The sequence below is a fragment of the Trypanosoma melophagium genome (assembly GCF_022059095.1).
Source record: "Trypanosoma melophagium isolate St. Kilda chromosome Unknown ctg7segment1, whole genome shotgun sequence".
Lineage (NCBI taxonomy): Eukaryota > Euglenozoa > Kinetoplastea > Trypanosomatida > Trypanosomatidae > Trypanosoma > Trypanosoma melophagium.
The window spans coordinates 50,177-71,066 of NW_027125191.1; the positions used below are offsets into that span (position 1 = coordinate 50,177).

General features: G+C 40.7%; 7 protein-coding genes across 7 annotated transcripts; all 7 read left to right on the top strand.

The window, feature by feature from the left end:
• Nucleotides 1–1,058: 1,058 nt before the first annotated feature.
• LSM04_009182 (Cytosolic carboxypeptidase) lies at nt 1,059–6,071 on the top strand (the record flags this gene model as incomplete). The annotated part of the gene is made up of 1 exon (XM_067333827.1): nt 1,059–6,071. The coding sequence occupies one exon, from the start codon at nt 1,059–1,061 to the stop codon at nt 6,069–6,071; it is 5,013 nt and encodes a 1,670-aa protein (XP_067186494.1).
• Nucleotides 6,072–6,493: 422 nt separating this feature from the next.
• Nucleotides 6,494–8,395, top strand: LSM04_000829 (uncharacterized protein; the record flags this gene model as incomplete). Its single annotated transcript, XM_067333828.1, has 1 exon — nt 6,494–8,395. The coding sequence occupies one exon, from the start codon at nt 6,494–6,496 to the stop codon at nt 8,393–8,395; it is 1,902 nt and encodes a 633-aa protein (XP_067186210.1).
• A 421-nt stretch (nt 8,396–8,816) lies between these two features.
• LSM04_005489 (Lung seven transmembrane receptor-like) lies at nt 8,817–10,301 on the top strand (the record flags this gene model as incomplete). The annotated part of the gene is made up of 1 exon (XM_067333830.1): nt 8,817–10,301. The coding sequence occupies one exon, from the start codon at nt 8,817–8,819 to the stop codon at nt 10,299–10,301; it is 1,485 nt and encodes a 494-aa protein (XP_067186376.1).
• A 622-nt stretch (nt 10,302–10,923) lies between these two features.
• Nucleotides 10,924–15,777, top strand: LSM04_004029 (TbRIF5 SNase domain 2; the record flags this gene model as incomplete). Its single annotated transcript, XM_067333831.1, has 1 exon — nt 10,924–15,777. One exon carries the CDS (start codon nt 10,924–10,926, stop codon nt 15,775–15,777), a length of 4,854 nt encoding a protein of 1,617 aa, XP_067186320.1.
• Nucleotides 15,778–16,481: 704 nt separating this feature from the next.
• Nucleotides 16,482–17,672, top strand: LSM04_006725 (uncharacterized protein; the record flags this gene model as incomplete). The annotated part of the gene is made up of 1 exon (XM_067333832.1): nt 16,482–17,672. One exon carries the CDS (start codon nt 16,482–16,484, stop codon nt 17,670–17,672), a length of 1,191 nt encoding a protein of 396 aa, XP_067186421.1.
• A 317-nt stretch (nt 17,673–17,989) lies between these two features.
• LSM04_009516 (Nop domain) lies at nt 17,990–19,060 on the top strand (the record flags this gene model as incomplete). The annotated part of the gene is made up of 1 exon (XM_067333833.1): nt 17,990–19,060. One exon carries the CDS (start codon nt 17,990–17,992, stop codon nt 19,058–19,060), a length of 1,071 nt encoding a protein of 356 aa, XP_067186508.1.
• A 256-nt stretch (nt 19,061–19,316) lies between these two features.
• Nucleotides 19,317–20,495, top strand: LSM04_004324 (Centrosomal protein of 19kDa; the record flags this gene model as incomplete). Its single annotated transcript, XM_067333834.1, has 1 exon — nt 19,317–20,495. One exon carries the CDS (start codon nt 19,317–19,319, stop codon nt 20,493–20,495), a length of 1,179 nt encoding a protein of 392 aa, XP_067186330.1.
• Between the last annotated feature and the right edge of the window lie 395 nt (nt 20,496–20,890).

Below are 20,890 nucleotides of genomic sequence, written 5' to 3' on the forward strand. Positions count from 1 at the left end.
TCTTTTTTTTTCTTATCTCTTCTCATTATGTACTATTCGTTGTTCATCAAGGTTCTCTCTTCGTTGTTTTTTTTTGTTTGGTTTTACCCTTTACTATTATTAATTGTATATTGGCTTTTTCTCAGTTTTATTTGGATTGATTATTTCTGCCTTTTCTTTCAATCCTCTTCCTTAGCCTATCCCTTACCTCTACTTTCCTCCCTGCTACAGGATTAAAGAGAAAAAGAATGATCTTCTTACTTTCTTCCTTGAGCCCGGTTTACAACAATGAAGAAATAATATTGGAATTATGGAAGATATAATACTCGAAAGACGAAATGAGGCAAAATAACGTGTTTACATGCGTATCCATATATATATATATATATATATATATATATATATATATATATATATATATATATACTGCCCTTTTTATTCCTCTCTTTTGGAAAGTTTTTATCATTTTTTCTGTGGCAGCAGGTTTATTCCCCCTTTTTTTCCCTTCTTTTCTGCCTTAACCTTCACGAAGAGGACTGAAAGCGAGGTAGAGTTTGATCCATTCTTTCTTGCCAGTATGAGAATTTTTTTTTCGTTTCATCCTTTATTGAGGTGGTATCATCTCAGTCTGTTTTACGATTCTCGTGAACACCTACTTTCTCTTTCTTATTGGTTTTTCTTTTTTTTGTTCAGATTTTCTACCAATGTTTTCTTGTTTTGTTCCTACTTTGTGATTGCACTGCTACGACATAATTAGTTTTTTCTTTTCCTGTTTGTAAAATTTACTTTTCATTTTTATTTTTTTTTTCCATTTCCTTCTATTTCTTTTTGGTCTGGAGGCGCTTCTCCTCCTTTCATTTACTGGAGAGGTGTCTGTGGGAGAGAGAGAGAGTGTATCTCTGTGTGGGTGTGTTTTGTTTTTGTTGTGTGTTTTTTTTTTTTTAGCCCTGTGTGCTCCTCACAGTGTCTGGCGCGTTACTTGCCAGATCCATAGCGGATAAAGAAAAATAAATAAACTCACACAAACATAAGGGAAAGCAAAAAAAAAAAAGAAAAAGGACGCATAGCACCATTGGTAGATGTCTTCAACTACAGTGAAACGTGAGGCCCGCAAAAGACCTGCGGCTGCGGTCAGCAACAACAAGAACAAGAATAATAGTAATAATACTAATAACAACAATAACAACAACGCTGGATGTAATAGTGCGACTGCAGGGGCGTCCTCCATAGAGTCCAAACGTTTGTTGGCCCCCCGCACACGAAAGCCGGCGGGAAAAGGAGTCGTCAAGAAACGAAATGATTCCGCACTTGTGCTTGCACTTCGTGCACATTTTCCATCTCTTCTACGTCTTCCACCTGCGAGGGAACTATATCCCGCTGTTCAAGTTAGTGGGATTGTTAGGGTAGCGGAGCCGTACTTTGTCTCTGGCACCAAGTTACTCTCTGTAGGGGATACTGCGATTGCTGGGATGTATTTGCGACAACTGCGAGCTTCCAGTTCTGTGTTTGGTTCAAGAGGGATACTAGGAGGTGAGAGTGGGTGTGTTGGGACGTCTTCAAGTAATAGTGTTGCACCCAATGGTAATAGCAGCTATAATAGTAGTAGTAGTAATAATAATAATAATAATAATAATAATAATAATACTGGAGGAAGCAGCAGTAATAACAATAATACGAACAACAATAGTAATAATTGTGACTCTTTGATGTTAGAAGCAGGATTTAACTTCTATCATACTTTATATGAGATGCATAGGTGGCTTTTTTCGGGTGGAGGTTCTGTGCGTGGCGAACGGCCCAAGATTGCACACAATGCATGGCAGGCATTTCTTTGCAAGAGGAATCGATCATGGCGTACACTTTTAGCTGCATTTGATTCTGAGATAATTATGGCAGATGAAAACGCAGCGGCAGGATTGCTTACAGTACTATATAATCTTTTGCGTACTACAACTGGTGGACGTCGAAAGCGGGTAGTGAGGATGTGCGTTCGTTGCCACCTGCCTCAGCAATGTGCTTCTATCCTTGAAATGTATGAAAATGCCTTGACAACAACTGTAGGAGTTCAAGTTTCTAGTAGCAGTAGCATTAGTAGCGTTACTAGTAGTAGCAAAGGTGTTAAGGGTAGTACTATTCTTCATACGGATAGTTTGTCTACTAGGGTTTCAGCTAGACAAAGTTCTCAGTATATGCGTTCACTACCGTTTTCTTTAACACGAATTTTTGAAGGTGTTGCAGTATTGTTGGGGTTTTGCAGTGGTGAGAATACAAAAGTTTTAACTGCAGTACGTCGTACAAATTCCTTGTCTCTACTACTAAATGCGGCTAGTCTACTTTTTATTATTGTCGAAAATAACGTGACTTGTTTGACATCAATGCTACAAGCTAGTGCTGCAGTTATAGGCGAAAGTAATGAGACCGAAATTATTTTTGACAATGATAGTGGTAAACGTATCGAAGTTATCATTGGAGGTTTTTTACCAATTTGTGATGCTTTTCTTAACGTAATTCTATCACTTTATCAACTTTCAGTTTCATCACAGAATGCTGAGTTTATGAGTGCTCAAGGTGCTGTGCTATGTTTAAAGGTTGGATGGATGGTGCACTCATTTCTTACTACAATAGCACCGCTACGATCATTTTACCATCATGATTCTAGTCGACAACAACAACAACGACAGTGTCCTGCTATTTGGTCTTTGCAGGATTCTCTTGAAACTCTCGCCGTTTGGTCTATGGAACTACTTTGCCGAATTTGCACTGTAAAAAAAGGAAGCAAACCTGCACTTGAGGTGGCACGTCAGATGCGTGCAGTTTGGTTGTTATTTGCGTTAAGTACACATTTAACTGTCTCTGCAGATATTGTACTATCTTCTCTTAATGCTTTAAATGCTCTTACGGCTAGGGATAGCGGATGTCGAGATCAACTGCATAGTGAGGTTGGAGGTTTATCTGCTCTTGTGACTGGTGTTGTCTCTGCCGCAGATGAGGCGGGTCGTTCAGTGTCCCACTGGCAAAAGTTGTACCTTTCACTCCACGCCCTCTTTGGCATTGTCACTCTCCCTGGCGAAATATCTGCCGCCCGACGGGAATACAATTGCGTCCGCACTGTCCCCACCCCTCACCCTCCACCACTTTCTCACCCCATTACTACTACTAGTGCTAATATGACTAGTACTAGTACTGATATTAGTATCAGTCCAATAACTCCACAGGAGGCGGACGGCGTCTCGCTGGCCTCGTCGCTCCTCTCGGTTGACCGGCAGCCGGACGTCTTCTCGCCGGAGTTGCGGGCCGCCGAGAGCTCCTCGTCCCCCTTCGCCCCGCCGGCCCGACTGCCGTGGCGATTCGCAGACGCCCCCCTGCCGCCCTCCCGCGAGATCACCGCCGACATGTTTCCCGACGCCACGGGGGGAGTCTTCGACGCAAACGTGCGGCTGCTCCCACCACAGGCGCCAGTACCACTACAGCCGCCAGCAGCGCAGACACGTGTTCGGGTGCTGCGGCATCTCATTAAACGACTCACCACCGCATTGCCGCATATGGAAAGGGTTGTCTACGAACGACCCCCACTACAGGCAGTACTGGAGATGGGGGAAACAGTAGAAGAGTCAAATACCGTAGGGTACGATGATGTGCCGTCAGAATCGCAGAAATCAGGATTTCTTCCAGGTTTCTTAAGGTTTGGATCTGATTTTGAAAGTGGTAATTTACAGCGAGCGATTGCTGTGTCGGCAAATGAGTATGATCTTGTGCTAAGTTCAGATACCAACACTAACTGTCATGTACAATGGTTTTGTTTTAGTGTAGAAGAGTATACACCTGGTGCAGAATACCGTTTTAATATCCTTAACATGGAGAAGCCTGGTTCCACGTTTAATGAAGGACAACAACCACTTATGCTCTATGTGGATACTTCGTCTACAACAGGTAAGGCAACTGACGTTCTACAGTGGAGACGTTGTGGTCATGATATTTTTTATTTTCAAAACTTGTATCAACGTCCGGAGCGGTGTACAACAACGACAAAAGAAACAAAAACAACTACTGCTACTACTACTACTAATACCACCGCTGTCGAAAACAATGGTCGAACTGGTTTTGGATCCACAGGAGATAGTAAAAAAAACGGTAACTGTGAAAGAAAGATAAATGGAGGTCAAAAGACGTCTAAGAAATCAAAGAAGAAAAAAACTAATACTACAAAACGTCCTTCTATTGAAAAGGAGGAGAAAATATCATTCTGTTATTCATTGAGTTTTACTGTGGTCTTCCCTGAGAAGAAAGGTCGAGTGTTTTTAGCTAATTGTTTTCCTTATACTTATACGAACCTTATTGAAGATGTTCAAAGATGGCAATTACAGTCTAGTACATCTGTTGCGATTTCAGTACAAGAACTCTGCAGAACTCCAGCTGGACTTCCAGTTCCAATTATTACTATAACATTACCAGTAAATTCTACTTGTGGTAATAATAATGCTGGTGGAGGAACTGAAATAGGAGTTTGTGATACCAACACTAACACTAACACCATCTGCAACCATAACAACAATGTGGATAGTGGAAATAAAAGCCTAGATGATGCATCTGATCCTTTTTTCTCCATGACAATTGAGAAGCGTCCAGTGTGTATAGTAACGGCTCGTGTACACCCTGGTGAAAGTAATTCCAGTTGGATGCTACGCGGACTTGTAGAATATCTTCTTCGTAATGAGGAACAGGGTCACTCTCTCCGGAGCCGCTTTGTGTGGAAAATCATTCCTATGATTAATCCAGACGGTGTTGTATTGGGGAATCATCGTTGCTCACTTGGTGGAGCTGACCTAAATAGGGATTTTGCAGACCCTAAACCATCTGTAAATCCTGTTATTTATTCGCTTAAACGTTTAACACAGCATATTATTGAACGAGAAAAACGTCATGTAGCTCTCTTTACAGATCTACATGGCCACTCACGCGCAAAGAATTTTCTTATCTATGGATGTACACCCCGTAATAAGACAGAAGAGAAAAAACCTACTGGTAAAACTCCGGTAAAAAATAAAACATCATTATCATCATCATCATCTCCACTTATTGCTTCTTCCAATTCTACAACTACTAATACCCGTAAGCATTTATCTGGAACTTCAGCATCTTTGTCTACTAATTCTATTTCTGTCGAAAAACTTCTTCCTTTGCTTTTAAGTATTCTTTCTCCTGCTTTCGCGATGTCACAGTGTTCTTTTGCAGTACAAAAAAGCAAAAAGAATACTGGTCGGGTGGTGATGTACCAGCAGTTTGGTATTCGTATGAGTTATACTTTAGAAGCCACAATGATGGGTGGATTTTCAGATGGTGTTAGCTGTTATAACTGTACTGCTTTACAGAAAAATATCACTGGTGAAAGCAGATGTTTGTTGCACAAGCAACATCAAAGAGAATGTGAAAGTGAAAAGGAAGAGGAAGAGGAAGAGGAGAAAGAGCAAGAAGAAGAAGCCTCACATGATCTCTATCCACAAGAAATTTCATACAACACTCGTCACTACGAAAACATGGGAGCACTATTGGCCCACAGTCTTGAACTTCTTGCAGGTAGTGATGATGATAGTATAGATTCTAGCGATAAAGAGGCTATAGAACGTGCATGGTCGTTGCTTCCTTCGCTAAGTGGAGTGGATGCGTCTATAACTGCGAAATCTCCTCTCATGGGAGGTTCATATGCCTTTGCGACGCGTAAGGGACGTCGCTCTGATGCTAGTAAGACAAAGAAGGAAAAGACAACTACTACAAGTGGTGGATCGGTAGGAACAGTGTCTCTTAGACTCTCAACGGAACAGAGGGAAGAAGTTCGGCGTGCGCTATTCGTACGATCACGACACGGTGGTATTCAACCGACGACGGGCAACACAGCACTGATGGCTATTGATAGTGTTGCGTATGATGATGATGATGACGATGATGATGACTTTGCCCAAGCTGCGGAAGATGAGGACGAAGATGAGGAGGATGAAGAAGACGATGAAGATGAAGAAGATGAAGAAGATGAGGATGAGGAGGAGGAGGAGGAGGAGGAGGAGGAGGAAGAGTTTGAAAAAGGTGATGCGGTTTGATGTACAGAAGGTGTTATAGTTGCGTGGAATTAATAAGAGGAGATTATTAATAATGACGTTAGAAGAAGCGATGAAGACGAGGATGCAATAAAGGCACTAGGGAGTAATGTGCTCTTTGCGGCATGTAAAAGAGAGAGAGAGAGAGAGAGAGAGAGAGAGAGAGAGAGAGAGATAACAAACGGAGAAGCATCAGTTTTACAATTAGGAGAGGAAAGACTCTTCGTTGCATGTAACAACAACTTTTCTTTTGCATTTGCTTTTTGCTTTTATTGTAACTGAACAGATTTTTTTTTTCTCGTTATTTTCTTTTGTGGTATTAGTTTTTACTCTTTTTTTTATAAATGGGGGGTTGCTCGATTTTCCTTTTTCTTCTTCTTTTTCTCCCTTTTTTGTAGTTCATTGACACTTGGTTTTTTAGAATAATGATTGGTACCGATTGGCTTAATACAACTTCTTCAGATGCCACCTCTAGACGGGGTCAGACTGTGGCTGAGACCACTAGTACTACTGTTACGGCATCTGAAGGTATTTCATCAATGGCTAGTGACCCTCCATTAAGTAAGAGCCAACGTTTTTTTGTTGGACTTGGAATTACTGGTATAGCTGCTTATATTATTTATTCTATTTACCGAAGTGGTTCTAGAGGTCCTCCTCAGGTTCTTTGGGGTGTTGTACCAAAGGTAAAGGAAAGCAAAGGCCAATTCTTACCTCATGTTACTCTAGAAAAAAACATCACTAGGCCTACTCTTGCCCTGGTGAACTTTCCAAAAGAAATGCGAGTACGGTTTGAACGATCGTTTCAACCTTTAATAGATTCTGCGGAATTAGATTTGGTTTACTCATCTGTTGTATTTTATCATGATACGGCGGAAATTAAACCGAGTAATCTGGAAGCAGTTGTCCGAGAAGAAGTTCTTGCCGCATTTGATTATTTGGGGGGTGATACTCCTTGCGCAGTTTACCGTTCCGCCCTTGCAGTAGGTGAAGAATGTGTAAACCCTTATTGGAGTGTAAGTGAGGCTTTTAAGGCTACAAAAGGTCACGCGTACTTTGAACGGCACTGTATTGGTTACACTGTGGATGGTGGAAGAGTAGAAATATTATTTCACGATATCCGTGGTATAGTAAATCCCACAACTGTTACTAGTGGTGATGGTGGTGCTACTGCTACTACTATGATTCCTCCCACAGCAAAAGTAGATCTTCACATTAGCGAGGTTGAAGATGCGTTACGACGATGTTTTGGGGCCACCACAGATACTTTTGCCAAAAGTAGAGAAAAATATTTGGAAACCATAGAGAGTCATACATTCTCTGGTTCTGCAAAGTCCATCCAAGGCCCATATGCAGAGTCAATTGATGTCTTGTGGCTAAGTCCTGTGCCGTTGTTCGCGATATTTGCAGTTGCACTGCGGTACAGCCGTGTGGAATTTGATGGATGGAGATTACTGGCTGAGCCGAATGATGGTAGTGGTTTAATACCGCGCTGGATGTTGCAAAAGTTTAGGCGTTGGTGGTACAGAATAAGGGATTCTAGTGAAAAGGAAGTGGGGATGCGTGAAGAGGAAGAAGGAGAAATGCAGAAGCAACATCAGCTGAGTGAGACGTTTTTGTTGGAGATTGAAATCGCTCAGGACGTAAATATGTTTCAGTCTAATCACTTCGACATATTACGAGAAGCATTGGGAAATGGGGATGAGAATGATAAAAAAAAGATGAACAAAAACAACGATAACAACAACAACAACAACAACAATAATAATAATAATAATAATAATAATAATAATAATAATAATAATAATAATAATAATAATAATAATAATAATAATAATAATAATAATAATAATAATAGTGATATCAAGAATAAAAACAAGAACGGAAGCAGTAAAGGTTTAGAACATCTGGTAATTACTAGTACTCTACCTATTAGTGGTGGTAGAGGTGCTATTCTTCGCTGTCGCTTAACTCCTGGTCTTACTGTATTTCAGGCCTTTCGTGAGGCATGGCGGTTGACGGCGCTAGTGGCATGTCTAAACTACGATGTGCGGTGTTTTCGTCTCCTCACTGCTGTGAAGCCTTCACCACCGTCAGGTTCCTCCTCCTCCCAATCACCGCCTCGTGTATTGTTGTATCCTATTTCAGCAGAAGATGTGGCGTTGGAGGGCCCATCTTTCTTTTCTTCTTCGCAGTATTTCTGCTTGCTTGATAGCGGCAGTCGTGTGGGGGCGGCAGAGGCATTCCGATGCATCCGTGAAGAAAATGTGGAGAAACTGCATTATCTTCTTGCGGAGTACGTGATGCCGGAGCTCTCTCAGGATGAGTAGCGAACTAAGAGGTGGAGGGGAGGAGAAATGGAAAGGAAAAAGAAAAAAAAAAGAAGAGAAAACAGTTTCTATTTGTTTTTGTTCTGTATTTATGTGTCTCTTTTTTTTTTGTGTGTGTGTATATGATCTTGGTTATTTTTCTTGCACATGCCTTGATACATTTATCTCTAAAGCTATTTTATGCCTTTTTTTAAATATTTTTTTTTTTCATTTGAAAATATTAACAACAAAAGAAAAAAAACAAGACCGTTTCACATTTTCTACGCTTTATTATTATTATTATTATTATTATTATTATTATTATTATTATTATTATTATTATTATTATTATTATTATTGTTATTATTATTTTCTTTCTCTCTCTTTTTTTTCTTTTGTTTTCCTAGCTCCTTGCTTCCGAAAAAAAAGGGACGGGTAAAAAATGTCTAGTTCATTTCTTCTGGTGATCCTTTCTCTCTTTTGCTCTGTAGTCGCTCTCGTGGCGGATGCAAACATTCATCTCCGTGTTATAAACGACACACGGCGGGTGATTTATCTCGGCTCCTTCGCTTTCGGTTCACAAGGAGTCGCACGACTAGAGACGCGTGAATTTGTTGCCCCACCTGAGATGTATACAAATATCGGAAATGTGTCAGTCTTAAATTCAACAGCTCCAGTAGGATTTGTACTAGTTCCAGTAGAGAGTACTGGGGCCGCCCGTATGTACGCACGTTATGGACGTGGGGAAGTGGGTGCCCCGCTGCGAATAAGCATCAGCAATAGTTATGTAAGTCGCATTTGTTTTATTAAAGATCCTTTAGTGGGATTGCAACAGGAGAGAAAGGGACGTATGCTTTTCCCATTTGAGGGTCTTTCTTCTGAAGATATTATTAACATGTCACCCGCGTACTCTGTTCTCCGTACGGGTCTCTATGGTGTTTACTTTTATAACTGTGCTGATATGCCAACTAAGGGTGACCCTGTACGTCTCAAGACACTTCCGTTGAGGTCTGTTTCATTTAACGTTAATTTTGAATTGTACTGGATGAGTGGTGACAAAAATAGAGTATACCTTTCTTATGGACGCCAAGGGTTGCCAAGTATGTATATTTTCTTTGGAGTTGTTTTTTTTCTTATGACGTTACTATGGATATCGCAAATTTTTCGACAATGGGAACATGTAAAACGGATACATTTTCTTATGATTTTACTTGTTGTTATTAAAATGGGGACACTTTTTATTGAAAGTATGAAATTGCAACAATTTGCCAAAACAGGTAGAATATCAGTATGGGATTTTTTCTTTTATATAACTGTTACACTAAAAGGCATAATGCTGTTCGGAGTAATTTTATTGCTCGGTGTAGGTTGGTCGTTGGTTCGTGATTATCTTAGTGCTACTGATAAGCGTGTTCTCCTTGCTGTGCTTCCATGTCAAGTTATGCTTAATGTATGCTTGGCAGTAATTGAAGAAACGAGTGAAGGGAACCGCAGTTGGGCAACCTGGTTTGATATTTTACAAATTCTAGACGTAATTTGTTGCTGTTGTGTACTTTTTCCTCTCATTTGGGCTATTAAGAAAATCCGGGAAGCGGGTAATACAGATGAGTCAACGGCCCGCACGGTAACACGCATGAGAGAATTTCGTACATTTTACGTTGTTGTTGTGGCATATATTTACATTACACGCATTGCGTTAATTATGGTGGCTAATGCCGTACCGTATGAAAAGGCGTGGATAGCGGACGTAGGAGCGCAGGTGGTGGCAGTTCTATTTTACACTTTCTGCGGTTGTAGGTTCCGCCCCAAAGTGGTATCCATAACGGCAATGCCTTATAATATACTGCAACGAGTAGAAGTTGTGTGTGATGCAGAGTTGAGGGAATGTGAGGAGATTCGAAGATCTAGCAAGAATGTGTCGTTATGAGGATAAACTATAACGTATATGTGTATCTATTTCTTTGTTTAATTGTTTATTTGTTTTTTTTTTTTTGGTGTTGTTTGTCTATTTCATTTTATTTATTTTTGTGTGAGGGAGAGGGGGAGGAGGAGGGGTGTACAATTCTGAGGGGTCCTTGAGTGTTATCATTGAATGAAGGGGCGGGTATCATTTTTGCGCTCTTTCTATGGTAGGCACGCTTTTCTTTTTCTCTTGAATATGTGTGCCTTGGTCAGTCACACACATATTCACACGTACAGACACACCAAAGGAAACAACAACAACAAAAAAAAACGACCACGTGCATATAGCAATATCTGTACATATCTTTTTCTTTATTTCTATCTGCATCTATAGTTATGTCTATATTTTTATATTTGCAAATGACGTACTTCATTAACAGATATGTTTGGATTCGAAGCTTTTCTTTAAATTCGTTCATGCATTGTCTGTAAATGGTGACCAATATAAATATATATTTATTTCTAGTGTGAACTGGAGTATCGTGGAGTCGATGTGTTGTTGTTGTTGTTGTTGTTCTTGACAATCGTCCTTTCGCTTTTGATGAAACTACCGCTGTCATTCCTTTCATCCTTACTAAAGGGCTTAAATGGCTCAAATGAATATAGCTGATATAAAACATGACAATGCTATTCTTCCTATATACGAGGTGCAGTGGATGGCAAGAAATGTTTTTCTTGTTCATGTGGTATCGTATGGGAAATATGTATCCTGCGAATTGACAGCAGTTGATGTTCCGCGTGGCACTGCAGATGAAGTTGAAAATGTGATTATGGAAATATTAAAGTGCATACACAGGGCGCCTCAGAAGTACCTGCGTCAGGATTTTTATTCCGAGTTCCCTATTCAAGGTTACGGCGATGTAATCTTTTTGATGAATGGATGGTATAATAACCAGGAGAATAATGTGGAGGGAACTCCAAAAAATAATCAAGAAGGTAATCTACAGTGGATGTCGCTTCAAGAAATGCTTTTGCGTCTTGGTGTTGCTCGAATTGTACGTCCTGTTATTACACGTCTAGAGAATCTAATTGAAGCGGAGAGGCATACAGGAGGATGTTTCACCATTGTTAATGAAGAAGGTTATTATTCCATTCCGTCGTGTAATTGGGGAAAGAGTATGTTGGAATATGAGAAACATCTATTGTTTTGTAAAATACGCACAGGTCGTGTTGTGGATGTATTACGCGGTGATGTGTATTTGGTTAAGTGGGATGATTTTGATGATGAAATACAAGATATGAATGCTCATTCTAAAGAAAATGATAATAATACTTCAGTTAATACTGAAATGTGTTCACTTGTAATACTGGATGCGGTGAGCTGTTATTCTACAAAGACAGAAAATGGTTATAAGGCGATGCGGTGGTCACAGAAAAACATATTCTCTTCCCGAGTTGAAGTACACATTCATTCTCGACACCCCTCTTTGAAAGAAATTGCAAATGAATCACAGATCTTTTCACATGAGTTATTAGAACATGTAAGAGCAACTGTATTTTTAATACCAGGAGTAAATTCTTGTACTGTAAGTGAGAAATGGGATGTCGGTGTGGCATTAATTTCAAAGGGATTGGGTCTTGTTCGACAGAGTATAGACGCCGGAGTCCCTCGTGCGGAAAACTTTTATGCACTTCTACAAACTGCCAGTGAATACTGCCTTCATAACGCCAGTACGGATGAGGAAAAGAGAATTGCACAACAAGAAGTCTCTTCTGAAGTGTTGTCAACACTTATGGAGTTCTTGGGATGTGAGTGGAAGTGCAAACCGTCTGTGGCCACACTGTGGCGTACAGTAATGTGGGATGGGGACGTTAAGCGAAACGAACATCGGGATATTCTTGAGATACACAGTTACTGTCCTATGCGAGCTTTGTGGAGTATGGAGTTCTTGCTAGAGCAGAGGGTGGCATTTGAGGGGTATATAAGTGGCCTAGCACTGGTGCGGGAAGTATTTGAAGTGAGGAACTATCGAAATAAACAACAAGAACAACATAAACGCCGTCTTTTTCTCCGCGTAGAGGTGAATGCTGTGATTCCTAGAGAAATGTTTCGTAATATATACGAAAAGGCCAAAGCGAGTTTTCTCGGTTATATTTTTATATACCCTTCTGATAAAATCGTCTTTGGCAGGAAGTTTATAGTGACGATCGTGTATGATAGGTTTGTGGCACTTGCTGACATAAGCCATAAAATGGTGAATATCAAACTCTCATTTCGCTCTTACTCGCCAAAAGAGTATGATCCCAAAAAACACTCTCCTGTTTTTTCTGGGGAAGAGGTATGTCCACCAGATGATGAGGTGCGAACGGTGTTGAAACAGGGCCTCGCTCTTCCTGAGGGAGAAAGTGAACGTGTTTTTGTGGTTGATGTTGAGGTGTATTTTCCGTATGGAACAGGGACACTGACTAAGAGTCAAGTGTTTGTTCTTTCCGAAGTGGCGCAAGTGCTTGATGATGATGCCGATGATGATGAGCCATTGAACGTCATTGATGATGAAAGTAGTGGTGATGATAATAATGATGATATTGATTATGGTGATAAAGATGATAAGGATGATGATAATGATAATGTTAAAAGCGGGAAGAATAACGATACAACGGTGATTGATGCGAATAGAACGGTTTTAATGGAAGAAAAAACCACTGAAAAAGGACCCAAAGAAGGTTTTGACTCTTCTGAGAAAACTGTAGATAACTTTTTTTATCACGCTAAAATTGATTTCTATTTTGAGTTAGATCCTGAAAAAGTACCGTTGATAAATAGACATAATCACAAGCTACAGGATTGGGTGGAGGGAATGAAGTACCGTGATGTATACTGTGTTCCAGTGAATATTGCCGTTGTGAATGGGAATCGTGGCTACATGGGTGACGTAATGCTACTGAATCAGGAAGATGCAAAATGTGAGGATAATGACTCTAACGGTAATTTGAACAAGAATGCTACTGAGAGACACAGTGTTCTTGAGCAACTCATGGAAAGATTCTCTGTGTCATATCATGAATCCCCAGAGAATGAAGAGAACATATGGTTACAAATACCAGAGCTTGTTAAGAAGAGGCATCGTGAAATACTACTTGAAACCATTAAGGTCGAAGAGACAAAGTCAAGAAGTTGTATTATTAGTGAGTGGTGTGGGTCATGCCGATCACTATGGTATGACTTTCGGGATGAATTAACTCTGAATAGTGGGAAGAAAATAGTTTGTAAAGTTTTTCCTGCTCAAAAAATCGAGTCCGAGGCAAGGGAGGGAGACCTCTTGTTGACTAGTGAGAATAATAATAATAATAATAATAATAATAATAATAATAATAATGATAATAATAATGATAGTAATAATATCTTGTACGTGAGTGTTGGGGGTCTCGCTTGTTGGTATCCTGCTGACTGTGAAACCCCAACTCCATTCATTGGGAGTAACACTTCTAATATGTGCAATAGTGTGGGATCTGTATTGCAATATAATTCTTCCCCGCCTGTACGCCCAATGCTCGCACCGTCATTTCTCCCACCGTACATTCCCCTTACGGCGGCATCCATTTTTCCGCGCCAGTTATTCGGTGCCCACTATGCACAGCATAGGAAAATTCTGAGTAAATCCGTTTTGTTCAAAGGAAAAAATGGGGAAAGTTTTCACGTTGATGCGGCTTTTATGCGGCTGCCCCGGCGATATCTGCGCCATATGGAGATGTCAAACTACGAGCGACTACCAATGGCGATGCGCAATGTGCAGCGGAGATTCTGTGAGTCACTGTTGCAAGGAGATGTGCCGGGGGTTTCGGATTCATCCGAAGCAATGATGTGCTTTGGGAGGGAGGAAACCTTTGTCTCACTCCTTGCTATGCTTATGATGCTTCAACCGAAAAGTTCTCATGCAACGAATAACAATGAAAGTCCGGAGCATGAGTTAAATGCTGCGTATAAATTATTGGATGAAAAGTATCGTAAGATGTGGGATATAAAAGTACCCACCATGCGTTGTTGTGCTGTTCTATACAGAATATGGCCTCAAGAAATGGCAGGGGTGAAAAGGGATCAGAAAAGACCTATTTTGTATCTCGGTAAACGAGAGACACCAAGAAGTAACGCCTTTGAGAAGCCATATTTCCCAGGAAGTCAAGATAAATCTGACATAATGCGGGCTGTGAGTGTGTTGGGATTTGAGTCATTGGTTGTCCCTCAAACAGAGAATAATAACAAGAAGAATAGCAGGAACAAGAACCCAAGCATCAACGAAACGAATACTGAGAATCACACAAGTGATCATGAAGGTCTGAGTAATAATAATAATAATAATAATAATAATAATAATAATAATAATAATAATAGTGACAACGATGATAACAGTGATATCATCTCTGTTATGGATGAGAGTGATGAAAAATATCACCCAATGGCTTCCCTCGGAATTGGTCCGCAAACACCTAAGTGTAGTACCCCATGGCTTTATCGCCCTTTCCCATGGCTTGCAGTACTGGGAGAACCTTTGGTAAGCAGGGATGAGTATGATGCTGATACTTTAAGTCGGGGTTTAAATTCTACAGAAACAAAAAATATGATTCGTCGACATATAGCGGTGAAGTATTTCCCTCTATTTGGAAGGGATAAATGTGGGAAGCGTTCACTTTCCTACGGTCAAATTCCACGACGCAGGATATACGATAATCATATAAAGCGTTCATCCATGGGTAAATATGTGAAGGATTATTTGTCATTATTATTACGTCGTCGGGTACGTGATAATAATGAAACTAATTCTGGTGGTTTTGCAGATGGAATATTGTATGTGCATGGAACGGCCAATGAACCATTGTACATATATTATCTGGCCCGAGAACAGTTTCGTTTTGTGCTTGGACTTGGTTGGTCTTTTATCGCACCTCATACAATTGGTGCAACCAATAAAGAACAAGCTGAAGAAAAAGAAGAACGGTTACTGCAAGAACTATCGGAGGTAGCTAGATCGATAATTGAAAAAGTGGCTTTGAAAACGAGAAAAACCTTAGAAGAAGAAGAAGAAGACAGTGAGAGAACACCTTCGCGGGTATTCCTTGATATCCAACTATACCTTCACTCACTATCTGATCGTCCGAACGTCATGCGTATTTTTATTTACCCTGTAGACAATAATAATTATGGCGATAGTGATGATGAGGCTGATGATAAAGAACCCTGGCATCCAAAATACAAGAAGAAAAGTGATGATAAAATGTCTTTTCGTGATGTCAATCCTTGTTATCCTTTTGAAATGGTCGGAACTATTTATTGTCGCAATCCGAGTCATGTTCTGGTAGTGCGGTACTGCAATGATTCAAAGAGATACATTATTAATTGGGATTCTGACTATGAAGAGAAACCAACAGGATCTGTGGAAAAAGAGAACGCGACATCTGAACCTTTTGTGGCAGATGGGATGAGATGTTCTTGCGAGTCCTTATAAAATTAAACATTTTTTTTATGTTTCTTTCTGTTACCTGGTAAAAAAGAAAGGAACAAATAAAAAAGTTAAAAAAAACAATAAAACATATACTGAGGCTTGTATCAGGCTAGTTTTTTTTTCTGGATTTCATTTTAATCATGATGCTTTCTCTTCTGCTGATTCTTGCTCATTTGGAGAAATGAGCTTTGCTACTGATATCATTTTAACCGCTTGAAAAAACAAACAAACACTATCGTTTTTTTTTAATGATTTTTTCATTCTCCGAACGACATTGTTCATGCTTCATCTAGTGGACGAAATGTTAAGGGAGTTGATGAAGCGCATTCTTAGATACAAGAAGTAAGAAAAAGAAACCAGTTATAAAAGGATAAGTAATTTGTGAACTGTCTTCATACCGAAAGAAAAGAAAAACCAACAAAGGCGAGCATATAATAATAATAATAATAATAATAATAATAATAATAATAATAATAATAAATATTGGATCCTTTTTCTTGAACGGGGGTTTGGAATTTTTTTCGTGTTGTTGAAGAAAAAAAATCTCACACACTCTCTCTCTCTGTGTACGTGTGTATGCCGACTTTAATCCTTAGTACTTTGAGAAAAAAATAATAATTTCTTTTCGTCCCATCCTGCTTATTCTTACTCTTATTTTCCCCAAACGTTGGTGGCAGTGTGTGTTTTTGTGTGATGCCCATAGTATAATGTGGAGAACCGAGAATACTGGACGGCAGAGGATGGAGTGTGACAGTGGCCAACAGCCACGTTCGCGAGGTGTGTACATGCGTGTAAAGAGATTACGTTTTGATGATAACAGGGACGACAAGGACGTAGCCCCTCCGTTACTGAGAGTTCGTCTTGACGATGGAACGAGTAGTGGTAGTAGTAGTGAAAAGGGATCACTGTCTCACGATGTGCTGTCCACTCCCTCTCTCACGGCGTTAGCGCAGCAATCGTGCACACTGCAGTTTCGTCTTCTCAGCAAAGTGGGAGATGGCACGTGCGGCGGTGGGCGGGAGGCGCCGTCTACGCAGAGGACCGCCGTGTCTTCATCCACGCCTGTACTCTCCGTGGAGCGTGTGTGGGATCTGCGAGGTTGTGTGGTGATGGACTGCTGTACAGCTGCAGGATCGTCGCTAACGGATATGGCGGCGTCTGCGCAGAAGAATAGTGGTGTTGCTATTGGAAGTGCGGCGGCTTTAAAGGATTCAAAGGCGTGGTCTCTCTACGTGTTGGATAACAGACATGTAGATGACAATGAAGATAAACAGGAGGAGAAGGAGGAGGATGTGGAGGTGGAAATGAGAGAAGAGGATGAGTTTGGTTTTGATGACTTGGTTGTCACGAGACCCAATGACAGTGATAATGATAATGATGAATGCGACGACATTGCCATCAATAATGATAAAAAGACCTTTGCATATGCAAACAAACATGTGAGTCACCGTGTTAAACGAAAACGACAATGGGATGAAACAGTCCCAGATTATATTCTTTCTATGGGAATACAACCTTGGGATGGTGAGGGTTGTAATTTTGATACTAGTCCAGAGGATGAAGCTTTGATTTACGAAATGTTGCGTGACCATGGACAAAACTGTTTCTTCCTTGAGGAAGAAAATGGTTGTGAACGAGAGTTATATGTTTATCCTGATCATCGCAAGGATGATGAGTATGACAGCAATGCAGCAGATTTTTCAGGAAATGAGTATCCAGAAGAGCCGAGTGAGAGTAATACCTCTGTTATTGGCAGTGAGTGCAGTGAGTATGATGATGATGATGATGATGATGATAAAAGACATTATAAGAGACGACAAGGGGATCTTTGGTACGAAGAAAGCTATAGAGAGACCTCACTCAGTAGTGGATGGAACAGCTGCGATGATGGTTATTGATGCCATTAAGCTTCCTCTGTTTCTACTATTCCTTAAGAGGAAGAATAAAATAAAAGAATATTCTAATGAATCGAGAAATAATAATAAAGGAAACAACAAAAAAAAAAAAAAAATCCCTATTCGAAAGTATAATTATCTTGCAAGTTTTTGTATTTTCTTTATTTATTCACTTTTTGGCTCTTTTTTTTTTTTGCAACTTTGCCTGTAGTGGTTAAGATTTGTTTCTCCATTCTTCACTTGTGTGTGTGTGTTTTTTTTTTTTTTTCGTTCTTTCTTGTTTTCTTTGTTTCCCCTTCTTTCTGGAGTCGATCCCGATAATGGACTACAACGAAGAGGGATGGGATGAGTTTGGCGATCAACAGCAGCAGGATCAGGGTGAGACCGGAGGTGATGTAGCAGATCCATATGCCGACGAAACGTTGGCAGCAGCTAAGACCATCACATCTGACAATGATGCACTTCGATACGACAGTGTAAAAGAAGTAACTGTTCTTTTGCGTTCTGAACATATGAGCCAGATGTTGCAAAAGTTAAGTGACTACAGTAAGCAAGAAGAGGTTAAAAACACTATTTTGCCAGAAGATCCTGAATATCAGTTTGTTATTGATTCCAGTTCACTTGTACTGCGTATAGAGGTAGAAAAGAGCAAGGCGGTCGTCTATCTACGGGCACACTATAATCAACGATTCCCTGAGTTAGCAATGTTTTTCTCCGATGGCGTTCTCTACGCCCGTGTTGTACGTCTTATCCAGAACAACATGGATCTTTCCGTTGTGATTGATCAACTAGACGAGCTGGCACCATCGCAGCTCACCGCCGTGGTGATTGCCTGTGCCTCCACCACAGCAGGACGGGAATTGTCAGAGGCGGAACTCCACCGGGTGCTGGAGGCCTGTCAGGAGATTGAAACACTAGAAGCGGCAAAACAGACTTTTCTGGAGTACATCCAACGTTCTATGCCTCTTATTTGCCCGAACCTCTGCGCCTTCCTTGGTACTGGCATCACATCGCAGTTATTTGCCCTTGCTGGTGGAATCACACAACTCGCACGCATGGACCCCGCGCAGCTCGCAAAACTTGGTAGTACACGCGCCACCAACACTGGCATCGCACTTCGTACCACAGGTTTTCTCAGTAACTCCGATTTTGTCGTTAATCACCCACCACAACTGCGGCCAAAGGCAACGCGTCTCGTCGCAAGTACTGCCATGACACTCGCTCGTATTGATGCCAACCGACGGGCTGCAAGCCACCATGAGGGTGTTCGCCAGCGGGAACAAGTACGGTTGAAGATGCTCTCTTGGTTAGATCCTCCTGTGATTCGTGGGGCGGCGAACAATACATATGAACGACGGGGAAGAAAGCGACAACGGCGTCAAGTGAGGTAACAGCTCTATTTACCTCCATTTATTTGTCATCACTCTCTGCTTGGTATTTCCGTTTTGCGGTTATTTGTGGTTTTGGTTGGCTCTCCTACTGTTTTCATTCCTCTATCTGATTAAGGTGCAATAAGAAAACGAAAAAAAAGGGAATTTTAAATTGCATTTTTGTCCGATTTTTTTTATTTTTGCATTCTTCTTTTCTTTGCTTAAATTTATTGTAGGTAGGATTCTGTGTGGGTAGGGTATTTAGAAAAAGGCTCAAATGACATCCCTTCAAGATTTAGGCCTTGAACTTTGGGTTCTTGTGTACCATCTCTATGCAAAGTACACGGATTTACCAAAAACAGCGTTCCGCCAACTAGCACTACGTACTCGATGTGCGTGCGCTGGCGAGGATCTGCAAATCGCCACACGACCCTCGCTTTTGAAAAACACGCAGTGGTTTCGCGAAATGTCTGAACGCTATAAGGCACTACGCCAGAGTCTGAGGGAATCCAATAAGGAATCTGTTAAGGAGGCTGCAGAGCTAACGCGTAGCTTTTATCCGACAGGTTGTTCAGTATCAGAATACGCGGACGCCTTGCAAACATGCGCTGCTATGCTTTCAAAAACCATCCCAAGTGAGACATTGTCTCGCTTCATTAAATCTCGTCTAGAGGAACTTGCGTCGCTGGGCCAAGAATCTCTTACTGTAGATGAGCTTATTAGCGATCTCATAGAACGACCATTGCTTGATGCCCTGACACCATCACAATGGTGGCAGCGTGATACTTCTGTTGATGGTGCCCCATCTCTTAAGAGTGTTATGTTGCGATCTCGTCCACCACAGATAGATATTTTATATTTGGGGCGTGGAAAACTGCGATGTCAGCATATTCATCTCGTTGGTATATTGCATGAGGACTCTCCAACGGCGCCACTTGCGAAGCGACTTGCACGAACACATGGTGCTTTGCTAAGCGAAGATCAATTTCGTACTTACCTTCTCCGCCTACAGAGTCTTATGAAGGGAACTATAGATGGTGGGAGCAAGAACAAATCCTCTAGTGATGTTGCATTGCCTTCTCTTCATTCTGATTATCATGATAATCAGGAACATCATCAGTGGACCTCTGCCCCAGACACAAAATTGAGTGAAACAACTGGGAAGAGTAATGAAATAGAGAATAGAACTTTTTCTACTACTACTACTACTGCTGCTGCATCTTCCACTCCTAAAGGAAATAAAGCTGATGTTGGATTACTTTACCGAGACCCAGATGCGGCAATGGATAATGTGGATTTGAACGACGCTGATGACGTCACATTACAGGAGTTCAAGGCAAAGATGAATGAAAAGTTCATGGAAAAGATTGTGCGACCTGGTGATCCTGACTACGTGTACGATAAACGAGTTGATGTGAAGCCAACAGAGCGCAGTGAGTGGGATGATTCTGATTGAGAACGTGAAGGACGAAAAGCGAAGGAGTGAAAGAACAAAAAAAAAAAAATAAAAAGAAAAAAAACACCAGTGAGGGATGGTGTCATGTCTTTTCTTTTTTATTTGTTCACCCCCTTTTTTTTTTACTTTTTTTATCTTGATTTCATTTATCAAAATAGAAAATACTCCGTATTTACTCCATCCTTTCCTATTTAAACAAATGGTTTGTTGCTACTGCACTCCTTTTTCTGATTTGTTTTGTTGTGATTTCATTCTTGTGCGAAGAAAACCAAGATAATTACCCACATAGGGAAGAAAGGTTTGTGTTAAAAGTAAACAAGCACCCCCAAAAAACAAAACAAAACAAATCGGGAACACCTGCGGGAGATTTCCCAATTAAGGAATTCTCTCTGGTT